Genomic DNA, 18,193 nt, shown 5'->3' on the forward strand with positions numbered 1-18,193 from the left:
ACTGTCCAGCGCAACTGAGGCTGCAGAGAAAGACATGTATGTTTGAGCTTTGGGATGCACACCCTAATGCAATAGGCTGTGCACACCTATGGTTAAAAGAGAATTATGAACAAAGCTTTTCTGCCCATACTTCTCTTCTGGGTCACAGGAGTGCACTTGCTTTTTCTCTCCTGTGACCCAGAATCAGTCATCAGTGGGCTTAAAGCCCACCGCTCCAGGCCGACAAAATGATTGTGATCCACCTGAATACCTGGTCAGCAGCTGGTTCAGCCACCCAGCGTGCCACATAGAGCTGGAGCTAGCTGCTTCCACCCCCTCCGCAGCATGGCACCCCAGTCATCATTTTACAGCGGATCGAGAACTGAGCAAGCAGTGGTTGGGTGATGGCTCAGCTCTTGAGCTTAGAGGCAGTGGGGGACGGCTGTAGGATCACGGTGATGCTGCAGCATGGAGGGGAGTATGTATGTTTCTTTTTTCTTTTTTTTTCAAATCCCACATCTCTCTCACTTAACCTATTCCTGCTTCCGCCTCCCAGCCTTTTAAGAGGTTCTAAATGCCGGGAGCTGAGCATTCCATTCGTGACCGATGTGATTGGCAGTCACGTGATCGGAAAGCTCCCGAACACAAGTGTGCATCGGGAGCTTTCCATTACCTTCTGGTTACTGTTGCGGATGTATGCAGGGAGCATGCTGTCAACAGTGTTTACATAGGGCCGCATATATGTGGCATCTCATCATTGAAGCCCACCTGACAAGAGGCCACATATGTGCATACAGCCGTCAGGAAAGGATTAAATACTATTCAATTGTAAAAGACATCCAAAATAAAAAAATGGTAAAGTGTACTTTGTAACTATTACTGCTTGGGATCACGCATAAAAACCAAGTGAAGTGTAACTAAGAGAGAAAAATGGGTATTTGTCCGTGTAGTGAGCCTTTTTTGCCCTAATGTTTATTAAAAAACTTGTTTGCAAGCTGTCATGAAGAATCCCTGTATTATGTCTTGGGGTCAGTTCACACCAGACGCAGTTCCGTGTGCTTTTTTTCTGCACTATAAATGCATGCACAGTGTTTTCCATGTATTCCAATGGCTCTAGTTCACACCATGCAGTCAGTTTCTGGTGCAGAAACTGACCGGAACTGACTGTATTGGTGCAGAAAAAACTGAACTGCATCTATTGTGAACTGGCCCTAATATGTTTTGTTTCTTGTGTTCATCTGCTCCATCTAGTGGTCATAATGCAATATTTTCTTGAAATAATCAGGAAAATACTGCATTATGGTCATTAGATGGAGCTACCATCATAGGAAAGAAACCTATTTAAAAAAAAACTGGGATTAATCGGGATGGCTGTGGTGATGCTCAAGGCATTGACACTGCAATTGTTTTCATTAAAAGACCCTGTTGTTTGAAGGATTCTGACAAACCATACTTTCACAAATGTATACACCTTACCACCTACTGTAAGTTTCAACAAAATTGCATAGCCCTAACAAGTAAAGATGCACTGAAATTTTGGTGGCAGAAAATGGTGTTTCCGGCATTTTGCCACTTAAGAAAAAGGTGCCGATAATGGCTCTGAAAACACATGTGATTTTGCCGTGCTTATGGTGTGTTTTTCATAGGTCATGTGACTCAAACGCATCAAAAAACATAACACGGGTGCGTTAGTGATGCGTTCTTGCTGCGTTTTCAATGCATTTCAACAGGGAGGTGCATTTTTGCACAAATGCAAGACCCAGAGTTTTTAACACTACAACGGAAGCACAAGGGGACCAGTGCAAAGACATAGAATTTAAGTGTTACATTTTTCTTGAGCTAAAGGTGCCGAAAATGGCTGACCATAATATCACTTTCAATTCATGATATTAATTAAAGAGTGTGTATATATATATGTGTGTGTGTGTGTGTGTGTGTGTATATGTGTGTATATGTATGTATATAATATAATGTACGTTTTTTTTTTTTTTTTTTTTTTTTTTTTTTTAACTGTCATTTTCGGTTTTGGTTTTTGGCACCAAAATTTTAATTCGGTGCACCTCTAATAAGTAGTGAGCACAGCTGGGACCAGGACTAATGTATATTATTCAGTATCCTCTATAAAGTGATGCAGAAAATATTGCTGTTGTACAAATATGGGTAATAAAAGTGGTTTAGCATATTTTTGATCATAACCTTGTGGCTTTCCATAATTAAAGACTAAAGGCAGATATAATGCAGTTTAATGAAGTAACCTATCCTATAGTATTAAGAATAATGCTAAAGAGAAATGTGGTCAGCAACAGACACTTACCCCAGTTCAGACACTCATCTGGGGGAGGCCCAGGTCCTCCTTGTATCTGTTCCATCTCATCCAAAGAGACCGATGTAGGAATGTCTGCCTACTACCAGAGCCGGAGTGTACAGTAGCCCAAGCTAGAGAGAGTTGCTGCTGCCCCTGGTCACTCATAGCGTGATTTTTGTCCTTTACTTCTGTTACTGTATTAGATCTCTTCTGAGGGCCATCAGCTTGGTTAGCACAGCTACCTGTAGCTGCAGTGACTGGTTCAGGGGGTGCCATGTGGTTGGATAGAGATGACACACAGAAAACATAACAGTAGAAGGGATCTGAAGACCAACAAGGAGCTTTACGCCTGACAATACATTCTCACTGGAAACCTCAGTATACCCCGCTGAGAACGCTTCCCTCCCGCTGGCCATCTCACCACGCTGTGCTTACTTGTCACCCACCTCCTCCTCATGTCTACCCTCAATGTCAGCCACCCACCCACACTACACCCCTCCCTGGCCACCTTCCCCATGCACACTTCACCACTTCCTAGCCAATTTACCCCTTCACACTCGCCTTATCCCCCAGAAAGCACATCCCGCTCTGGATACCTCACCCCCCCACCAACACCTCATATTGTATTGAGTCACATAATGGTCACAGCACCTTCCTCACCAGCCAACACTCTCCCCTCAACTGAAAATGAATTCCTCTCTGGTCACCTAATGTCACTGCTGAAACTGCATTTCTCCCCCTCCACCTCACCTACCACCCCCCAAACGGTGCATTAAGGATTTTCTGCATGCACATATGCTAACAGGAGGAGAGAGCAGAGTAAGAAGAGAGAAAAGCTCAGTCTGTTAATGCCTCCTCACTGTCCAATCACAGACTAGGAGCAGGTGACTTTACTGTATTGCTTAAAGGATAAGGATAAGCACAAGGGACAAGGGTAATGTGCAGTCCACGTCTTTCCCTCTGTATACATAATAATTAGCTAATTACATCCCACATGAATTAATGGCATGACCTGCATTCATATGAATGAGCCTATTAGGGTGTGCTCATTTATTTCCATCTCAGTCAGCCAGAAACAACCTAAACCACAAAGAAATGTCTAACTGGTTCGTTGAATTCAAATTTTTTGAACCCTTGACCAGAAATGTGTCTTACATATTATTTGGTGATAATGATCAATTACATAGATCAATGTGCAGACATTTACTCCAGTACTTCAGTAAGAAAGTAACTAAACGTTGCCCCCTTGTGGACATTCTTTGAACTGCTGTATCAGTTTACCTAAACTTTTATTATTATCATACAGGATTTGTATAGAGCCAACAGTTTGCCCAGTGCTTTACATTATAAAGGATGTTAGTACAGTTACAATACAATTCAAAACAAGGGGGTTAGGAGGATCCTGCTCCTGTGAGCTTACAATCTAAAAGGGAGGGTCAGTGGTACAAAAGGTAAAGATTGTGAGGAATGAGCGAATATGAGAATTAAAGGTTCAGTTGTTAGGTGAAGGCAAAATAGGCTTCCCTGAAGAAATTTGTTTTCAGTGATCACCTGAAAGTGGACAGAGTAGAAGATAAGAGAAGGAGGGCGCACTGACCTAGTGCATTACCACTGGTAAAACTAGAGATCAGCCATTGCCCGCTCAGGCTCTGAAGAAAGGGGTGCTCCCCCGAAACGCGTCAGCCATCAGCCATTCCTCTCGGTCTGACCCTCTTGACATTAGGTCCTGGTGTGTCGATCTTCAGAACAGCGCATCTGCGCCCTTGTCAAAGCCGTTTTTGATAGCTCGTTTGTGAGTATACATCTTGCTGTTTTAATGCTTTATTAAAGTTTTACCAGTGGTAATGCACTAGGTCGGTGCGCCCTCCTTCTTTTCTTGTTTCCTTTAGTTTACAAATACCCATTGTTCAAAGGAGGGCTGCAAGACGTCAGGCATTAGCTTACTAAGGTGGTCGCACCACATACATAGTTACTGGACACCTGCGTGCAGGAGAGATTTTTACTGTTTCAGAGTAGAAGATAGCTGGACAGATTGGGTTAGGGAGTTCCAGAGGATGTGTGAGGCTCTTGGAAAGTCCTGGAGACAAGCATGGGAGAAGGTGGCAAGGGAGGGGTGAAGAGGATGGTTTGGGTGAAATATTAAGATAAGATTGGTGATGTAGCTGTGGGCAGAGTTGTGGATAGTTTTGTATGATGTTAGTATTTTGAGTTTTATTAGTTTGGCAATCAAAAACGAATGAAGGGATTGGCAGAGAGGAGCAAGGGACACTGAGCTGAAGGTAAAGTGGATGGGTCTGACCACAGCATTTATCATAGACTGAGGGGGGATAGCCTGAGTAGAGGTAGGCCTATGAGTAGGGAGATTCAATAGTTGAGAGATAACAGGGGGCGTATGAGTAGCTTGGTGGTTTCGTTGGTTAAGAAGGGGCATATTTTGGAGATGTTCTGGAGGTGAAGTCTACAAGATTTGAACAGCGATCGGTTTAGGGCTGAAGGGACAGGTCAGAGTACAGGATTATACCTAGCCCCCAGGCATGAGGGGGGGACTAATAGTTGTATTATTGATCATGATGGAGAAGTCGGGGGAAGCGAGCGTGGGGGGGGGGGGGGGGGATATTATAAGCTCCAGGTTTTTTTAGAAAGTTCGAGGAAGTAATGTGACATACATACTGATATATCAATTAGTAGTGTGAAGGGGGTGAGATTTTATGATTTAGTTATAAGGTCATATAAAAACTGATGGATAATTAAAGCCAACTGCAATCTGCTGTTTGTTGTTATCTGAAATGTAATCTATTTATCTCAGCCTATAGAGCTTCAAGCATAATTCATCTATGAGAATGCTATTATGGTGTGTGCCATGTTGAAGTCCAGTGTGGAGCAAAGTCATTGCACACCTCTCATTTGCCACTGTGCTTCTCTCTCTTGCAGATTGAACAAGTTAGTCAGCTGGCTGTTCTTGCAGAGGCTGCATTAGATTACCACAGACAGTCAACCCAGATCCTGGAGGACCTCCATAGCAGGTTACACAACAGGTGAGACACTGGATCCTCTGCTTGTTACACTACAAGTCACAGAATGAAATGTGAGGGGGAGAACAATGCTTTATCCAGCCATTCCTATCTAAGGAAGAACTCTGCTTAGCTCCTTTTGTGTGAACCTGAATGAATAGTATAGCCCCCCTGCAATTTAATCCTCCTTGGGACCTCAAAGCAAATATTTAATTGAAATAAGTAAAAGTAATGCACTCACAAATTTAAAACCTTGTGTGGACAGCACAACCAAAGGGAAGACTGGTAACCAGGAACTGACACTAAAGACGAGCACACACGGGCAGAGCAAGTATCTCTCACCTGATCTTCTGCTTCCTCCCGCTCTCACAGTCACATTGGTTGGTCACGGAAGACTGTTAAATTTCCTTTCAACAGGGGTATCCTGAATCTGCATACTAGCTGACCGAGGTGACTCAGGGTGAGAGGTACTATTATAAAAGTTTATTAAATGATTGCCCCAACCATACCCTTCAGAAATGTAGGCATTTTTATCCATCCATCCAAAAAAGATCTGTGTCCCTGGGGAGTCTTTCTCCCGTTTTTTTTTTTTTCTACTTGCTTTATTTTTGTTTATACATTTTTCTCATCTTTTACAGAATAGGAATAGTCAAATGAATTGTGCTTAACCACTTCCCACCCTCGCCATAGCCAAAAGACCTCTACAACGCTGGCTTACTTTGCCAGGAGGGCATCCATGGACGTCCTGTGATCGCACTACCTGCGCAGGCAGCGCGCTCTGCGATCGCTGCATCCTTCAGACACAGCTGATCACAGATCAGGTAAAGGGCCAATCACAGCGGCCCTTTAGCACGTGGTCAGCTGTGTCCAATGACTGCTGATCACGATGTAAACACAAGCCAATTATTGGCATTTCTTTCCTCATGCTGACAGCAATAGGAGAAGAGTCGATAACTGGCTTGTGTGAAAGGGACATCTACACTGATTAGAAGTGTAGAAATAGATAAAAATAGAGGGCAGGCTGGTCTAGTGCAATATACAACAAACATTTTATTGAAAGTAAACCATAATAAATAGCTACTTACAATGACAGGTAGTAAAAGCGCTCATTAGGCCACTCCTTGTGGCTCTACTCTCCCAGGCTAGCCAATAACTCAAGCTCAGGGGGGAATTCACCAGGCTTTCTGGTACTGACGCATTTCGACGTCATGTCCATCTTCATCACAGCCACCACTAACTCTGATGAAGGACATACCTTTGAAATGCTTCAGTCAGCAGGGACCCTGGTGAGGCCTCCCTTGAGCTTGAGTTATTGGCTAGCCAATAACTGGGAGAGTAGAGCCACAAGGAGTGGCCTGATTAGCGGCAGTAAGAATGCAAGGGAATTACCCATTTTTGCAACAGACTGACTTTTCCTATTGGGCTATCACACTTATGCACAGTAGATTATCGCTTCAGTTTATGTTGGTGATTCACTGATTTATCAGTGTCCTGATTATCAGTGCAGCCCCATCGGTGAAGGATAAAAATTACCTGTTTGCAAAACAAACTATTAAAAACATGTTTTTTTTTTTTTTTTTTTCAAAATTTAAAAAAGCACAAAATAAAAAAACCAATAGTGATTAAGTACCACCAAACGAAAGCTCTATTTGTGTGAAAAAAAATATGAAATGTCATATGGGTACAGTGTTGCATGACTGCGCAATTGTTCAAAGTGTGACGTCGTTGAAAGCTGAAAATTGGCCTGGGAGGAAGGGGGTAAAAGTGGTAAAGGATAATGTGACATTTTGTAATATATTACTCCCATATTCAGGGTGTAACATGTTACAGATGTACTGGCCCCTGATCCCCTGTTTTGACAGCAAGCGGGGGATCTACTCCCCTGCTCACTGCCACAATCTAAAGAAAGCATGGTCGTGCGGGGCTCTGCCTGCCCAGCCGTGTCACTCAATCATAGTGTTCTGTGAATAAATGAACTACAGCTATCGACAGCCTTTGCGGCTGTTGGCTTGTAGTTCTCCATGAACTACTGGGGTGCTGTTGTGCGTTGTGGTAGTTCATAGTTCATCGGGTCTTCCTGTCAGTGTAACTGCTTGTCCATATCGGAGGTACAGGCAGACAGATACATAGACAGTCTGCAGGACTTTGGCATTATACCCATGATCTGCTGATTGTGGGTGCAATGCTTTAAAGGGTCCTAACACAAAAATATTATAATATATTTTTTTATTTTTTTGGGGGGGGAAAGGTGAACTTATCCTCAGGCAAGGCTCTCCAAACGTTCAAAACAAAGGGCAGGTTTACTGTCCTTTTTAAGATGATGCACAAGAAAGCCAGCAAACAGTTTCCTGAAGACAAGCAGACTAAGGACATGGATTACTGGAACCATGTCCTGTGGTCTGATGAGACCAAGATAAACTTATTTGGTTCAGATAGCGTCAAGCGTATGTGGCGGCAACCAGGTGAGAAGTACAAAGACAAGTGTGTCTTGCCTACAGTCAAGCATGGTGGTGGGAGTGTTATAGTCTGGGGCTGCATGAGTGCTGCCGGCACTGGGGAGCTACAGTTCATTGAGGGAACCATTAATGGCAACATGTACTGTGACATACTGAAGCAGATCATGATCCCCCCTTCCCTTCAGAGACTGGGCCACAGGGCAGTATTCCAACATAACAACCCCAACGACCTAAACCCTATTGCGCATCTGTGGGGCATCCTCAAACGGAAGGTGGAGGAACGCAAGGTCTCTAACATCCACCAGCTCTGTGATGTCGTTGAGTGGAAGAGGACTCCAGTGGCAACCTGTGAAGCTCTGGTGAGCTCCATGCCCAAGAGGTTTAAGGCAGTGCTGGAAAATAATGGTGGCCACACAAAATATTGACACTTTGGGCCCAATTTGGACATTTTCACTTAGGGGTGTACTCACTTTTGTTGCGAGTGGTTTAGACATTAATGGCTGTGTGTTGAGTTATTTTGAGGGGACAGCAAATTTACACTGTTATACAAGCTGTAGACTCACTACTTTACATTGTAGCAAAGTGTCATTTTTTTCAGTGTTTGTCACATGAAAAGATTTAATAAAATATTTACAAAAATGTGAGGGGTGTACTCACTTTTGTGAGATACTGTATATAGGTGTTGGCAGCAGCTCATTATATATTTGAGTGTAAAAGTGACAATGCATAAGTAATCCTAGCCTGATCATTAGAATGGCTTCCATCAATTGGTCCTGCTGGAAAACCAGCATTTGATTAGCCGCTGCACCCAATGACTGCAGCGCTGATCAATGTATCCTGACAGGTGAGGGGTCCCCTCTATCAGAATACAATAGCGCAGTGGGGGAGATTCCTGCATCCACTTCACTTGTGTGGATGCAGAAATCTGAGGTTTTTTTGCTCAGCCCGCTGATTGAACTGTGTCCCCAGTTTAAGGCTCAGGTTACACTTTTTGTGCCAGCACTTGCTGCCCTTATGAAAAGCGATCTGCGGTAGATCATTTTTCAGAGGCATTTGACAGGCAATGGGGAGTCTATATAGTCTGTATTAATCCTGTAAAGGCAGCACCACCATGCAGCAAACCACATGCATTAACTCCAATTGCAGGGTGGTAGTAGCTCATTCCTAATCATTTTGAATAAGTGTGTGGGGGGGGGGGGGGGTCATTTGTGCTGCAACATGTCTGTCTTCTTTTGCAACTTAAAGGGAGTGGTAAAAGCTCAAAATTGCTCAAATACTGTTTTTTATCACCCCCACCACTCCCCCCATCTGTAGGTATCGAACCCTTAGACAGTTGTCACAGGAATTAGTATCACCATTTGAAGATTTCTCCTCTATTCTTCAGGTGGCAACTCCATATTTTTGATTTGCCCTCCCATTCATTCCTGGAGACTTTGGTGATCAAGACCAACTGGAGACTGAATCTCCCTAATGGGGACACAGATGGCAATAAAAACCTGACAATAATTCTAACCCTTCCCATTTGAATATAGGCTCACCAAAAGGTAATCTAGCCATCAAATCTAATGACCTTTTGTGGCCTACAAGGGAGGTGCATTGTAGTCCTAGCAAGTGTCAGCCAAGCTCTCTCTAGAACTTACATTCAGTCAAAAACTACCTGTCCTCTTTAACGTGTTCTCTTTAAAACTCACTTAACCATTTTCTACTCACAGAATGAATTCTGCATCAAGCCGACCCAAGAGAGAACATCAATCGAGATCGATCATGTCAGCAATAGAGTCAAATGAAAAGCTGCAACATAATGGAGTCTCCTGTAATTCATCCATCAAATTATCAGGTACAGATGACCTCCCCTCTTATGTTCAGTTCAGTTATACTGTTTTTTGTTTTTTTCTGAAGGAAATCTTTATTTCAGTCTTATTGTTTTTTACAAGTATATACTTCCAAGGTAAGCTGCCTTCTTGAAAGTTTTGCAATGCACAAGAGGCCTGTGACTATGTTAGGACATGTACTGACATTAAATACACCTTGCATTTTGCAATTTGTTCAGCAGAACTGGTTTTACTTCTGTACACATTGATGTTTTTATACTCTATCTGTCTCAGGTTTCCTTACATAACCGTATAGTGTGTGTGCGCTTATATGTGTGTGTGTGTATATATATATATATATATATATATATATATATATATATATATATATATATATATATATATAAATAATATATATTATGCACGTACACATTTTATACTGCAAATGTTAAATTAAAAACTTCCCCAACCATGTTTGAATCCGCTTACTATTGACCGACTCCCTACCTCTGCTGGAAGTCTGTACCAAGCATCAGCTCTTACAGTGAAAAAAAATATGGTCTAAAATTAGTTTTGAACTTTCCTCCAGCTAGCTTGACATAATGTCCCCGTGTTCTTTCGCTTCATATTGAAAATACTGCCCTCCTGAATCTCATTCGCACCCTTGATGAACTTTGAAGGTTTTAACCACTAGCTGACCAGCAATGTACCTGTACATTGCTGGACTACAAGTGGTTATACCAGGATGATGCCGACAGTCAGCTGTCCTATAAAAGCAGTCCTAGTGGTTAACAAGCAGCGGAAGGGGACGTGCCCCCTCACCGCCTTCTGCCAGTGACGCTGATCCAATTCCCCACCTGCCGAGTATTCCCCGACAGCCATCCTGGAAGTGACTGTTATTAAATACCAATCTGCTACACTTAGATGGCGCTGCTTCCTCTTCCCTGATTATCTGTGTTCATGTCTCCTGTCAGGATTGCTGGTTATAGACTCTCCTCACGCTTTGACAGGAGAGCCGATAACCGGCAACTCTGTTTACATTCTGTTCATCTGTGATGAGACACAGCTGATCATGTGGGAAAGGGCTGCTGTGATTGGCTCTTTACCACGATCTGTGGTCAGCTGTGTCTGACAGACACAGCGATCGCCAAGCACGTCAAAGGTGTGGTACCAGAAGGGTGTCCATGGACAGCCTCCCAGATCGAGAGCCACGTTGTAGCCATCTTTTGGCTGTGGCGCGGTCAGGAAGTGGTCAAAGCATACATACCTGAAAGTGATTGTAAAGTCTTTGCTATATTTATACAAAAAAAATGTTCTACTTACCTGCTCTGTGAAATGATTTTGCATAGAGCAGCCCAGATCCTCCTCCTTCTCAGGTCCCTCTTCGGCGCTCCTGGCCCCTCTTTCCCGTTGAGTGCCCCCACAGCAAGCAGCTTTCTATAGGGGCACCCAAGCCGAGCTGCAGCTCCGCATATCCATTCAGACACGGAGCCATGGTTCGGCCCCACCCCCTCTCTTTTCATTGGCTAGCTGACTTTAACAGCAGTGGGAGCCAATGGCACTCGTTCACATTGCTGAATCGAGATGGGGCTCAGGTAAGTATTAGGGAGGCTGCTGTACACTGAAGGCTTTAGGATTAAAAAACCTTCTGTCTTTACAATCACTTTAAATTCCAGGGTCTTCCATGTAGTCATGTGGCAAGCACTGTCGCTATCCTTCAGCTCCAGCGGTGGATAAGCTTCAATTCTGCATACAGCAGCAGTTACTTTGAGCCTGTGCTGTGGAGCACCAGGGGTTAATTCATGACCGCTTGGGCTCACAGGGGTTGGATGATGCAGGACATCACTCAACCTGGAAGTGAGACCGTAGCCACTGACAGAGAAGTCAGAGCACTGCAGAGCATATAGAAGCTAAGTAGTGTATTTTTAAATTTTTTAACCAGCTAAAGGATGAAAATTACTCAAAGCAAAATTCCAGGATACCACCTAACTAGTCTTAAAAATCCTATATACTTGCCTATTTTCAACCCACTCCGGTCGGGTCACATGATCCCCTGCATCGCTTGACAACCTATTATCCATAGGAGTCCTATAACCATCCATCCTTGGTGCTCCCTCCTCTCCCCTGTAGCCACTACTGGCTTATACAGGTGAGCGCCCCCTCCCCGCTAGGACAATACAATGGCTTGGCCGCACGGTCTGTGTTGCTGGGGAATCCAGCAAACTTATTTTTCTGCAGCCCCTGGTTGCAGGAAAGAGATTTGCTCCATCTATGGCCTGGCCTTTGTCCGCAGAGATGTTAGGAGGGGGGAGGAAGCATTTTTAAGACTAGTTAGGGTTTTTCTGGACATCCACTTTATATGTAAAAATCCTGAAGCTGGAGTTGCACTTTGATACTGTAGTCTGTCTTTTCCCTATGAAACAATGATGACTTGAAATAACAACCACAAAGACTGATAGCACCATGATGCGCAGACCTTTGTTGGGTCACCATAGTAACAGTGCTTAAAGTGGTTGTTAACCCAGTACTTTGAAATCCTCTTATCCACTCTGTTGCATAATAATAATAAGTTCCTTTGCCTGTGTTATGTAAAAAAGATGCCCATCGGTACCGATATGAGAGCGGCTTCCAGCACTCGGGTGCCTCCTCTCCTCTCTCCAGCTGACAGTTCCAGCGGGCGGGGCCGAGCACTGCCGATGACATCAGCCAGGGAGCAGAAGAGAGAGAGTGCTGAGGGGTCATGTGATCGCAGGAAGTGGCGCTCTTATCGGTACCGATGGGCATATTTTTTACTTAACACAGGGACACTTAGACCCCCTGCACACTGGGGCGGTACGGGCGTTAGCGGTAAAGCGCCGCTAGTTTTACCGGCGCTTTACCACTGTTATAGCGGCGTTATTCAACTGCAAGCGGGGTGCTTTTAACCCCCGCAAGCGAAGGAAAGGGTTAATAGCGCACGTGTTGCAGCGCTGGGAAGGGGCGGTGGAGGAGCGGTCTAATACACCGTTCCCCCACCACCCCAAAGATGCTGCTTGCGGGACTTTTTTTCCCGTCCTGCAATCGCACCGCCTCAGTGTGAAACTACTCGGGCTTTCACACTGGGGTGGCTGGAGAGGCGCTTTTCAGGTGCTATTTTTAGCGCTAAAATGCCTGAAAAACGCCTCAGTGTGAAAGGGGTCTTATGTAACAGGGGAGGATGGGAGAGCACTGTCACGGGCAGACAGGCATGGAGGGGAGGGAGGAGAAGGACACAGGAGCACAGAGGAGACAGCAGGCTGTGGCTGATGGAGGCACTTACCTCTGACCACAGTGTCAGGGCTCATCAGCCCTGATATATCATGGTCAGCGTACAAAGGGTAGGGCAGAAACTGGAAGGATCAGACGGGTATTTCAGGTAATACAGGGGGCCAAATGACACAGCACAACAACTGTGCTGTATAACATGCTTTAAAGAAACTGGATCCGTTTCTATTTATTTTTTTGGGGTTAACAAACGCTTTAAACCCCAATGGGGTTATTGTCCTGTCAAAATTCCCATTGGGGCTGAAACATTGGTACATTGCCAGCTACATTCAAAACCAATGACAAAACATTTTTTCACATGGTAATATATTGTCTCTGTCTACTGAGAGACTGTGTATTGGAGGTGGAGTAAATTTCATGTAGAGACATGGCAGGAAGTAGTTAGGAATAGTTATGTTCTTCCATAGAGGAACTCCAAGAACATATTAGAAGCTTTTGAGATTCTTTGTATAAATTAAGATGACTCCACTTTAAGAGGTGTAGATTTTTTTTTCCAACAATGTTTAATTTTATTTTTTTTATTGTGAAAATGGCCCGTGGTTTCCTCCATTCCCAATAATATCGTACTGTGAAGCTTCAGACCAAGTGAATTAGGTCTGTTGGATTCTGTTCTCATTCACAATACAGTGGGGGGGAAATAATAATTTGATCCCCTGCAGATTTTGTAAGTTTGCCACCTTAAAGAAATTGAGGGTCTATAATGTTTATGATAGGTGTATTTTAAATGATGGAGACAGAATATCAACCAAAAATCCAGAAAAAAAAACACAATAAAAACACAATAAAAATGTTATAAATTGAGTTCAGTGAGTAAAATAAGTATTTATTTGATCCCCTACGAATCAACATCAATTCTGGCTCCCACGGACTGGCTGTAGTATGCGTTCATGTGGTACACAGATTAGTCTGTCAATGTAATAAGGTGCTCCTAACAACTCGTTACGTGTATAAAAGACACCTGTCCGCAGAATCGCTTTTTTCCATTCACCTTTTTTGCCCATTCACGATCATGGGCAAGAGCAAAGAGCTGTCAAAGGACATCGGGAACAAGATTGTAGACCTGCACAAGGCTGGAATGGGCTACAATCAGCAAGAATCTTGGTGAGGAGGAGAGAACTGTTGGAGCGATCATTCACAAATGGAAGAAATACAAAATAACCATCAATCGCCTTCGGTCTGGAGCTCCATGCAAGATTTTGCCTTCTGGGGTAAATATAATCATGAGAAAAGTGAGGGATCAGCCCAGAACTACACAGGAGGAGCTTGTGAATGATCTCAAGGCAGTTGGGACGACAGTCCCCAAACAAACCATTGGTAACATACCGCCATGGATTGAAATCCTGCAGCACCCGCAAGGCCCCCCTCCTCAGAAAGGCACATATACAGGCACGTCTGAAGTTTGCCAATGAACATCTAAATGATTCAAAGGAGGATTGGGAGAAAGTGCTGTGGTCAGATCAGACTAAAATTGAGCTCTTTGGCATTAACTCGACTCGCCATGTTTGGAGGAAGAAAAATGCTGACTATGACCCTAAGAATACCATCCCTACAGTCAAGCATGGAGGTGGAAACATTATGCTTTTGGGCCGTTTCTCTGCCAAGGGTACAGGCCGACTTTTCCACATTGAGGGGCCAATGGATGGGGCCATGAATTGTAAAATCTTGTATGAAAAACCTTCTCTCAGCCAGAACACTGAAGATGGGTCTTCCAGCATGACAATGACCCAAAAAATACAGCCAAGACAACAAAGGCTCATGAAGAAGCACATTAGTGTCAGTGTCCTAGCCAGTCTCCAGACCTTAATCCTATAGAAAATGTATGGAAGGAGCTGAAACTTTGAGTTGCCAAGCTACAGCCAAGAAACCTTAAGTTTAGGTTTAGAGAAGATCTGTAAAGAAGAGTGGACCAAAATCCCTCCTGAGATGCGTGCAAACCTGGTCACCAACTACAACAAACATCTGACCTCTGTGCTTGCCAATAAGGGTTTCTCCACCAAGTACTAAGTTATGTTTTGCTTGGGGATCAAATACGTATTTTACTCACTGGACTGCAACTCAATTTATAACATTTTGTATCATGTTTTTTTTTTTTTAATACACCTATGATAAAAATTATAGACCCTTCATTTCTTTGTAAGTGGGCAAACATTCAAAATCTGCAGGGGATCACATAATTAATTTCCCCACTGTGTGTGTGTTAGGTTATGTTGGACAAACTTGCCTAATGCATTGCCCTGTGACCCCTATGTTTCAGTTGTGCTGAATACATTTTCATGACTTTTCCAGGTCATACATTCTCACCATTTGTAAAGATATTCCATGTTTTTGTTTGCTATTATTTTCTTAAACCTTTATACTAGGTTAAACCTCATTGAAGATGAAAAGATTGTTTTTAATAAAAGATATTGGCTTTAAATGTGAAGTGCATCGATTTTCTGTTACAGTGCACATATACCCACACAATAGGTTGTAATTTATATAAAATGTACAATTTAACCACTTCAATACCAGGCACTTAGACACCTTCCCGCCCAGGCCAATTTTCAGCTTTCAGCGCTGTCGCAATTTGAATGACAATTGCGCGGTCATGCTACACTGTACCCAAACAATTTTTTTATCATTTTGTTCCCACAAATAGAGCTTTCTTTTGGTGGTATTTGATCACCTCCTGCGGTTTTTATTTTTTGCGCAACAAATAAAAAAAGACCGAAAATTTTGAAAAAAAACAAGTTTTTCTTTGTTTCTGTTAAAACTTTTTGTAAATAAGTACGTTTTCTTCTTCAATGACGGGCACTGATGTGGCTGCAGTGACGGGCACTGATGTGGCTGCAGTGACGGGCACTGATATGGCTGCAGTGACGGGCACTGATATGGCTGCAGTGACGGGCACTGATATGGCTGCAGTGACGGGCACTGATATGGCTGCAGTGACGGGCACTGATATGGCTGCAGTGACGGGCACTGATATGGCTGCAGTGACGGGCACTGATATGGCTGCACTGACGGGCACTGATATGGCTGCAGTGATACGGCGGCACTGATGGGCACCGATTAAGTGGCACCAATGAGGTGGCACTGACGGGCACTGATGATAGGCACTGATAGGTGGCACTGATGGGCACTGATAGGTGGCACTCATAGGCGGCACTGATGGGCACTCATAGGCGGCACTGATGGTTACTTATGGGTGCCACTGATAGTTGGCACGGATGGGCACTGATAGGTGGGCACTGATGGGCACTGACAGGTGGCACCGATGGACACTGATGGGTGGCACTCATGACACTGGTTATTTGCAGTGATGCCCCTAAGGGTGGCATTGCTGGGCATCACTGCAACATAATGGTGCCAATCAGTGCCCATTTGTGGGCACTGATTGGCACAGATTGGGCACATGTGGATGGCCATGGGGTACATACCTTGCCATCCACATGTTGCCCCTTCCCTGGTGGTCCTAGTGGTGATCCCTGGTGGTCCAGTGTGGTGATCTGAGGGGGGGCTGCGCTGATAAACAATCAGCGCAGATCCCCCCTGCCAGGAGAGCCGCCGATTGGCTCTCCTCTACTCGCGTCTGTCAGACGCGAGTGAGGAAGAGCCGATCAACAGCGCTTCCTATTGACAGCGTGATCAGCCGTGATTGGACACGGCTGATCACGTGGTAAAGCGCCTCCGCCGGAGGCTCTTTACCAGGATCGGTGGAGCGGTGTGTCAGACTGACACACCGATCCACCGATCCACCGATCGCCGCAATGCGCGCGGCGGCATGTTATCCTGCTGGACGTCATATGACGTCCAGTCAGGAGGATAACAGAACCACTTCCCGGACGTCAATCCGCCATAGGGCGGGCGGGAAGTGGTTAAAGGATACGTTTACCTTTTTAAAGAAAATAATAAATGCACATCTTTTTGCTGGTAAAAAAATGTGCATTTATTATTGTTTTCATTGGGAGCCTGGAAAGCATTGCACCCATGATCAGCAGATTGTGGGTGCTATGCAGGGCTTTTGCAGACTGTGTGTAAGCTATTTGGCCGTACATCGTATGACCAAGCAGTTGCACATTAACAGGAAGCATCAATGAATTACCACAGTGCTCAACAGCCCCGTGGTAGCTCATTGAGAACTACAAGCCGACAGCTGCAAGCGCTGCCGGATCTTGTTTTCAATTCACAGAACTCTGTGAATGAGTGACGTGGGCGGAGCCTCAGCAAACCGCTGAGAGCCTGAGCCGGCCGCTCCCACTCCTTCCACAGTCCAGTGAGCGAGGGGGGCAGAGCAGAGAGCCGATGACTGAGCAATTGACGGTGTTAGATCGCTCGGTTCTCAGTGTTGGAGCCTATGGGAGGCAGATGCTGCATCAGACCAATGCTGCATCTACCTAGGTAGTTTGATGTTAATAAGGAAAGAAGAAGAGAAAGTGCCTTCTAAGTGCTGTATGTTCATACAGTTTTAGTCAAAGGGTTACATACATTCACAAGAGATGAGATCAGTACACGCTCATCATAGGTAGCTTTTCTTATGACAGATCCCTTAGGTTCGTTAGAGTGGAGTGCTTTTCCCTGATTCTGGCCAGCTTAGCTAGGACACGCTTAGGATGGGAGGGGGGAGTGGATGCACTTCAAAGTGGATCTAGAGGCAGAAGGCTTTTTACCTTAATGCATTCTATGGATCTAGGTAAAAAACATTCTGCATGACGCTCCCCCCGCCGACTTACCTGAACCTGATCTTGATCCAGGTTTGCGCACGATAGCAGAGACCGTCTCAGCTCTCGCTGTCCTCATTGGCTCAGACACCGAGTCATTGGCTCCAGCTGCTATCAATCACAGCCAGGAGGGGGTGGGGTTGGTTGTCTAGGGACACGCAGAACCAGCTCAGGAGTGAGCAAGCACAAGAGCCCCCATAGCAAGTGAAGGGAGAAGTGAGGAGCTCCGCCGGGGGACCCGAGAAGAGGAGAATCGGGGCTGCTCTCTGCAAAACCATTGCACAGAGCAGGCAAGTATAACATGTATGTTATTTATTTTTATTTTTTTTATTCCTTCTACAATCACTTTAACCCTAAATTCTTCTACGTGAATTATTGTTAGACTGTTCGAGATTTCATTAACAGTAAGTGTTTTTCTACTGACAGGCTTGTTTTTCTGAAATTAATCTATGGTTATCCAATGTTATACAGCTAGCTTAGACGTGAATAATGCTTAGTGGAGCTCTCCTTTAAAATATTAATTGGAAAATACATATCTTGTGTGAAATGTGAGCAATTAGCATGTAGTTACTGTAATTATTGCCTTGCAGCCAGCTTTTCAGAGTTGGAGATGATGTAATGAATATCA

The 18,193-nt window shown here is 44.4% G+C and overlaps 1 protein-coding gene across 2 annotated transcripts in view; it reads left to right on the forward strand.

Moving 5' to 3' along the window:
- Positions 1-18,193, forward strand: part of LOC141131384 (lamin-B3-like) — a 278,047-nt gene that overhangs the window by 248,468 nt on the left and 11,386 nt on the right. For both annotated transcript variants that reach the window (XM_073618578.1, XM_073618579.1), the window contains 2 exons: positions 5,216-5,319; positions 9,464-9,588. In XM_073618578.1, coding sequence (XP_073474679.1) covers positions 5,216-5,319; positions 9,464-9,588 — 229 coding nt within the window. The remainder of the gene's footprint in view (positions 1-5,215; positions 5,320-9,463; positions 9,589-18,193) is intronic.

Source organism: Aquarana catesbeiana, linkage group LG03 (genome assembly GCF_042186555.1).
Source record: "Aquarana catesbeiana isolate 2022-GZ linkage group LG03, ASM4218655v1, whole genome shotgun sequence".
Classification (NCBI taxonomy): Eukaryota; Metazoa; Chordata; class Amphibia; order Anura; family Ranidae; genus Aquarana; species Aquarana catesbeiana.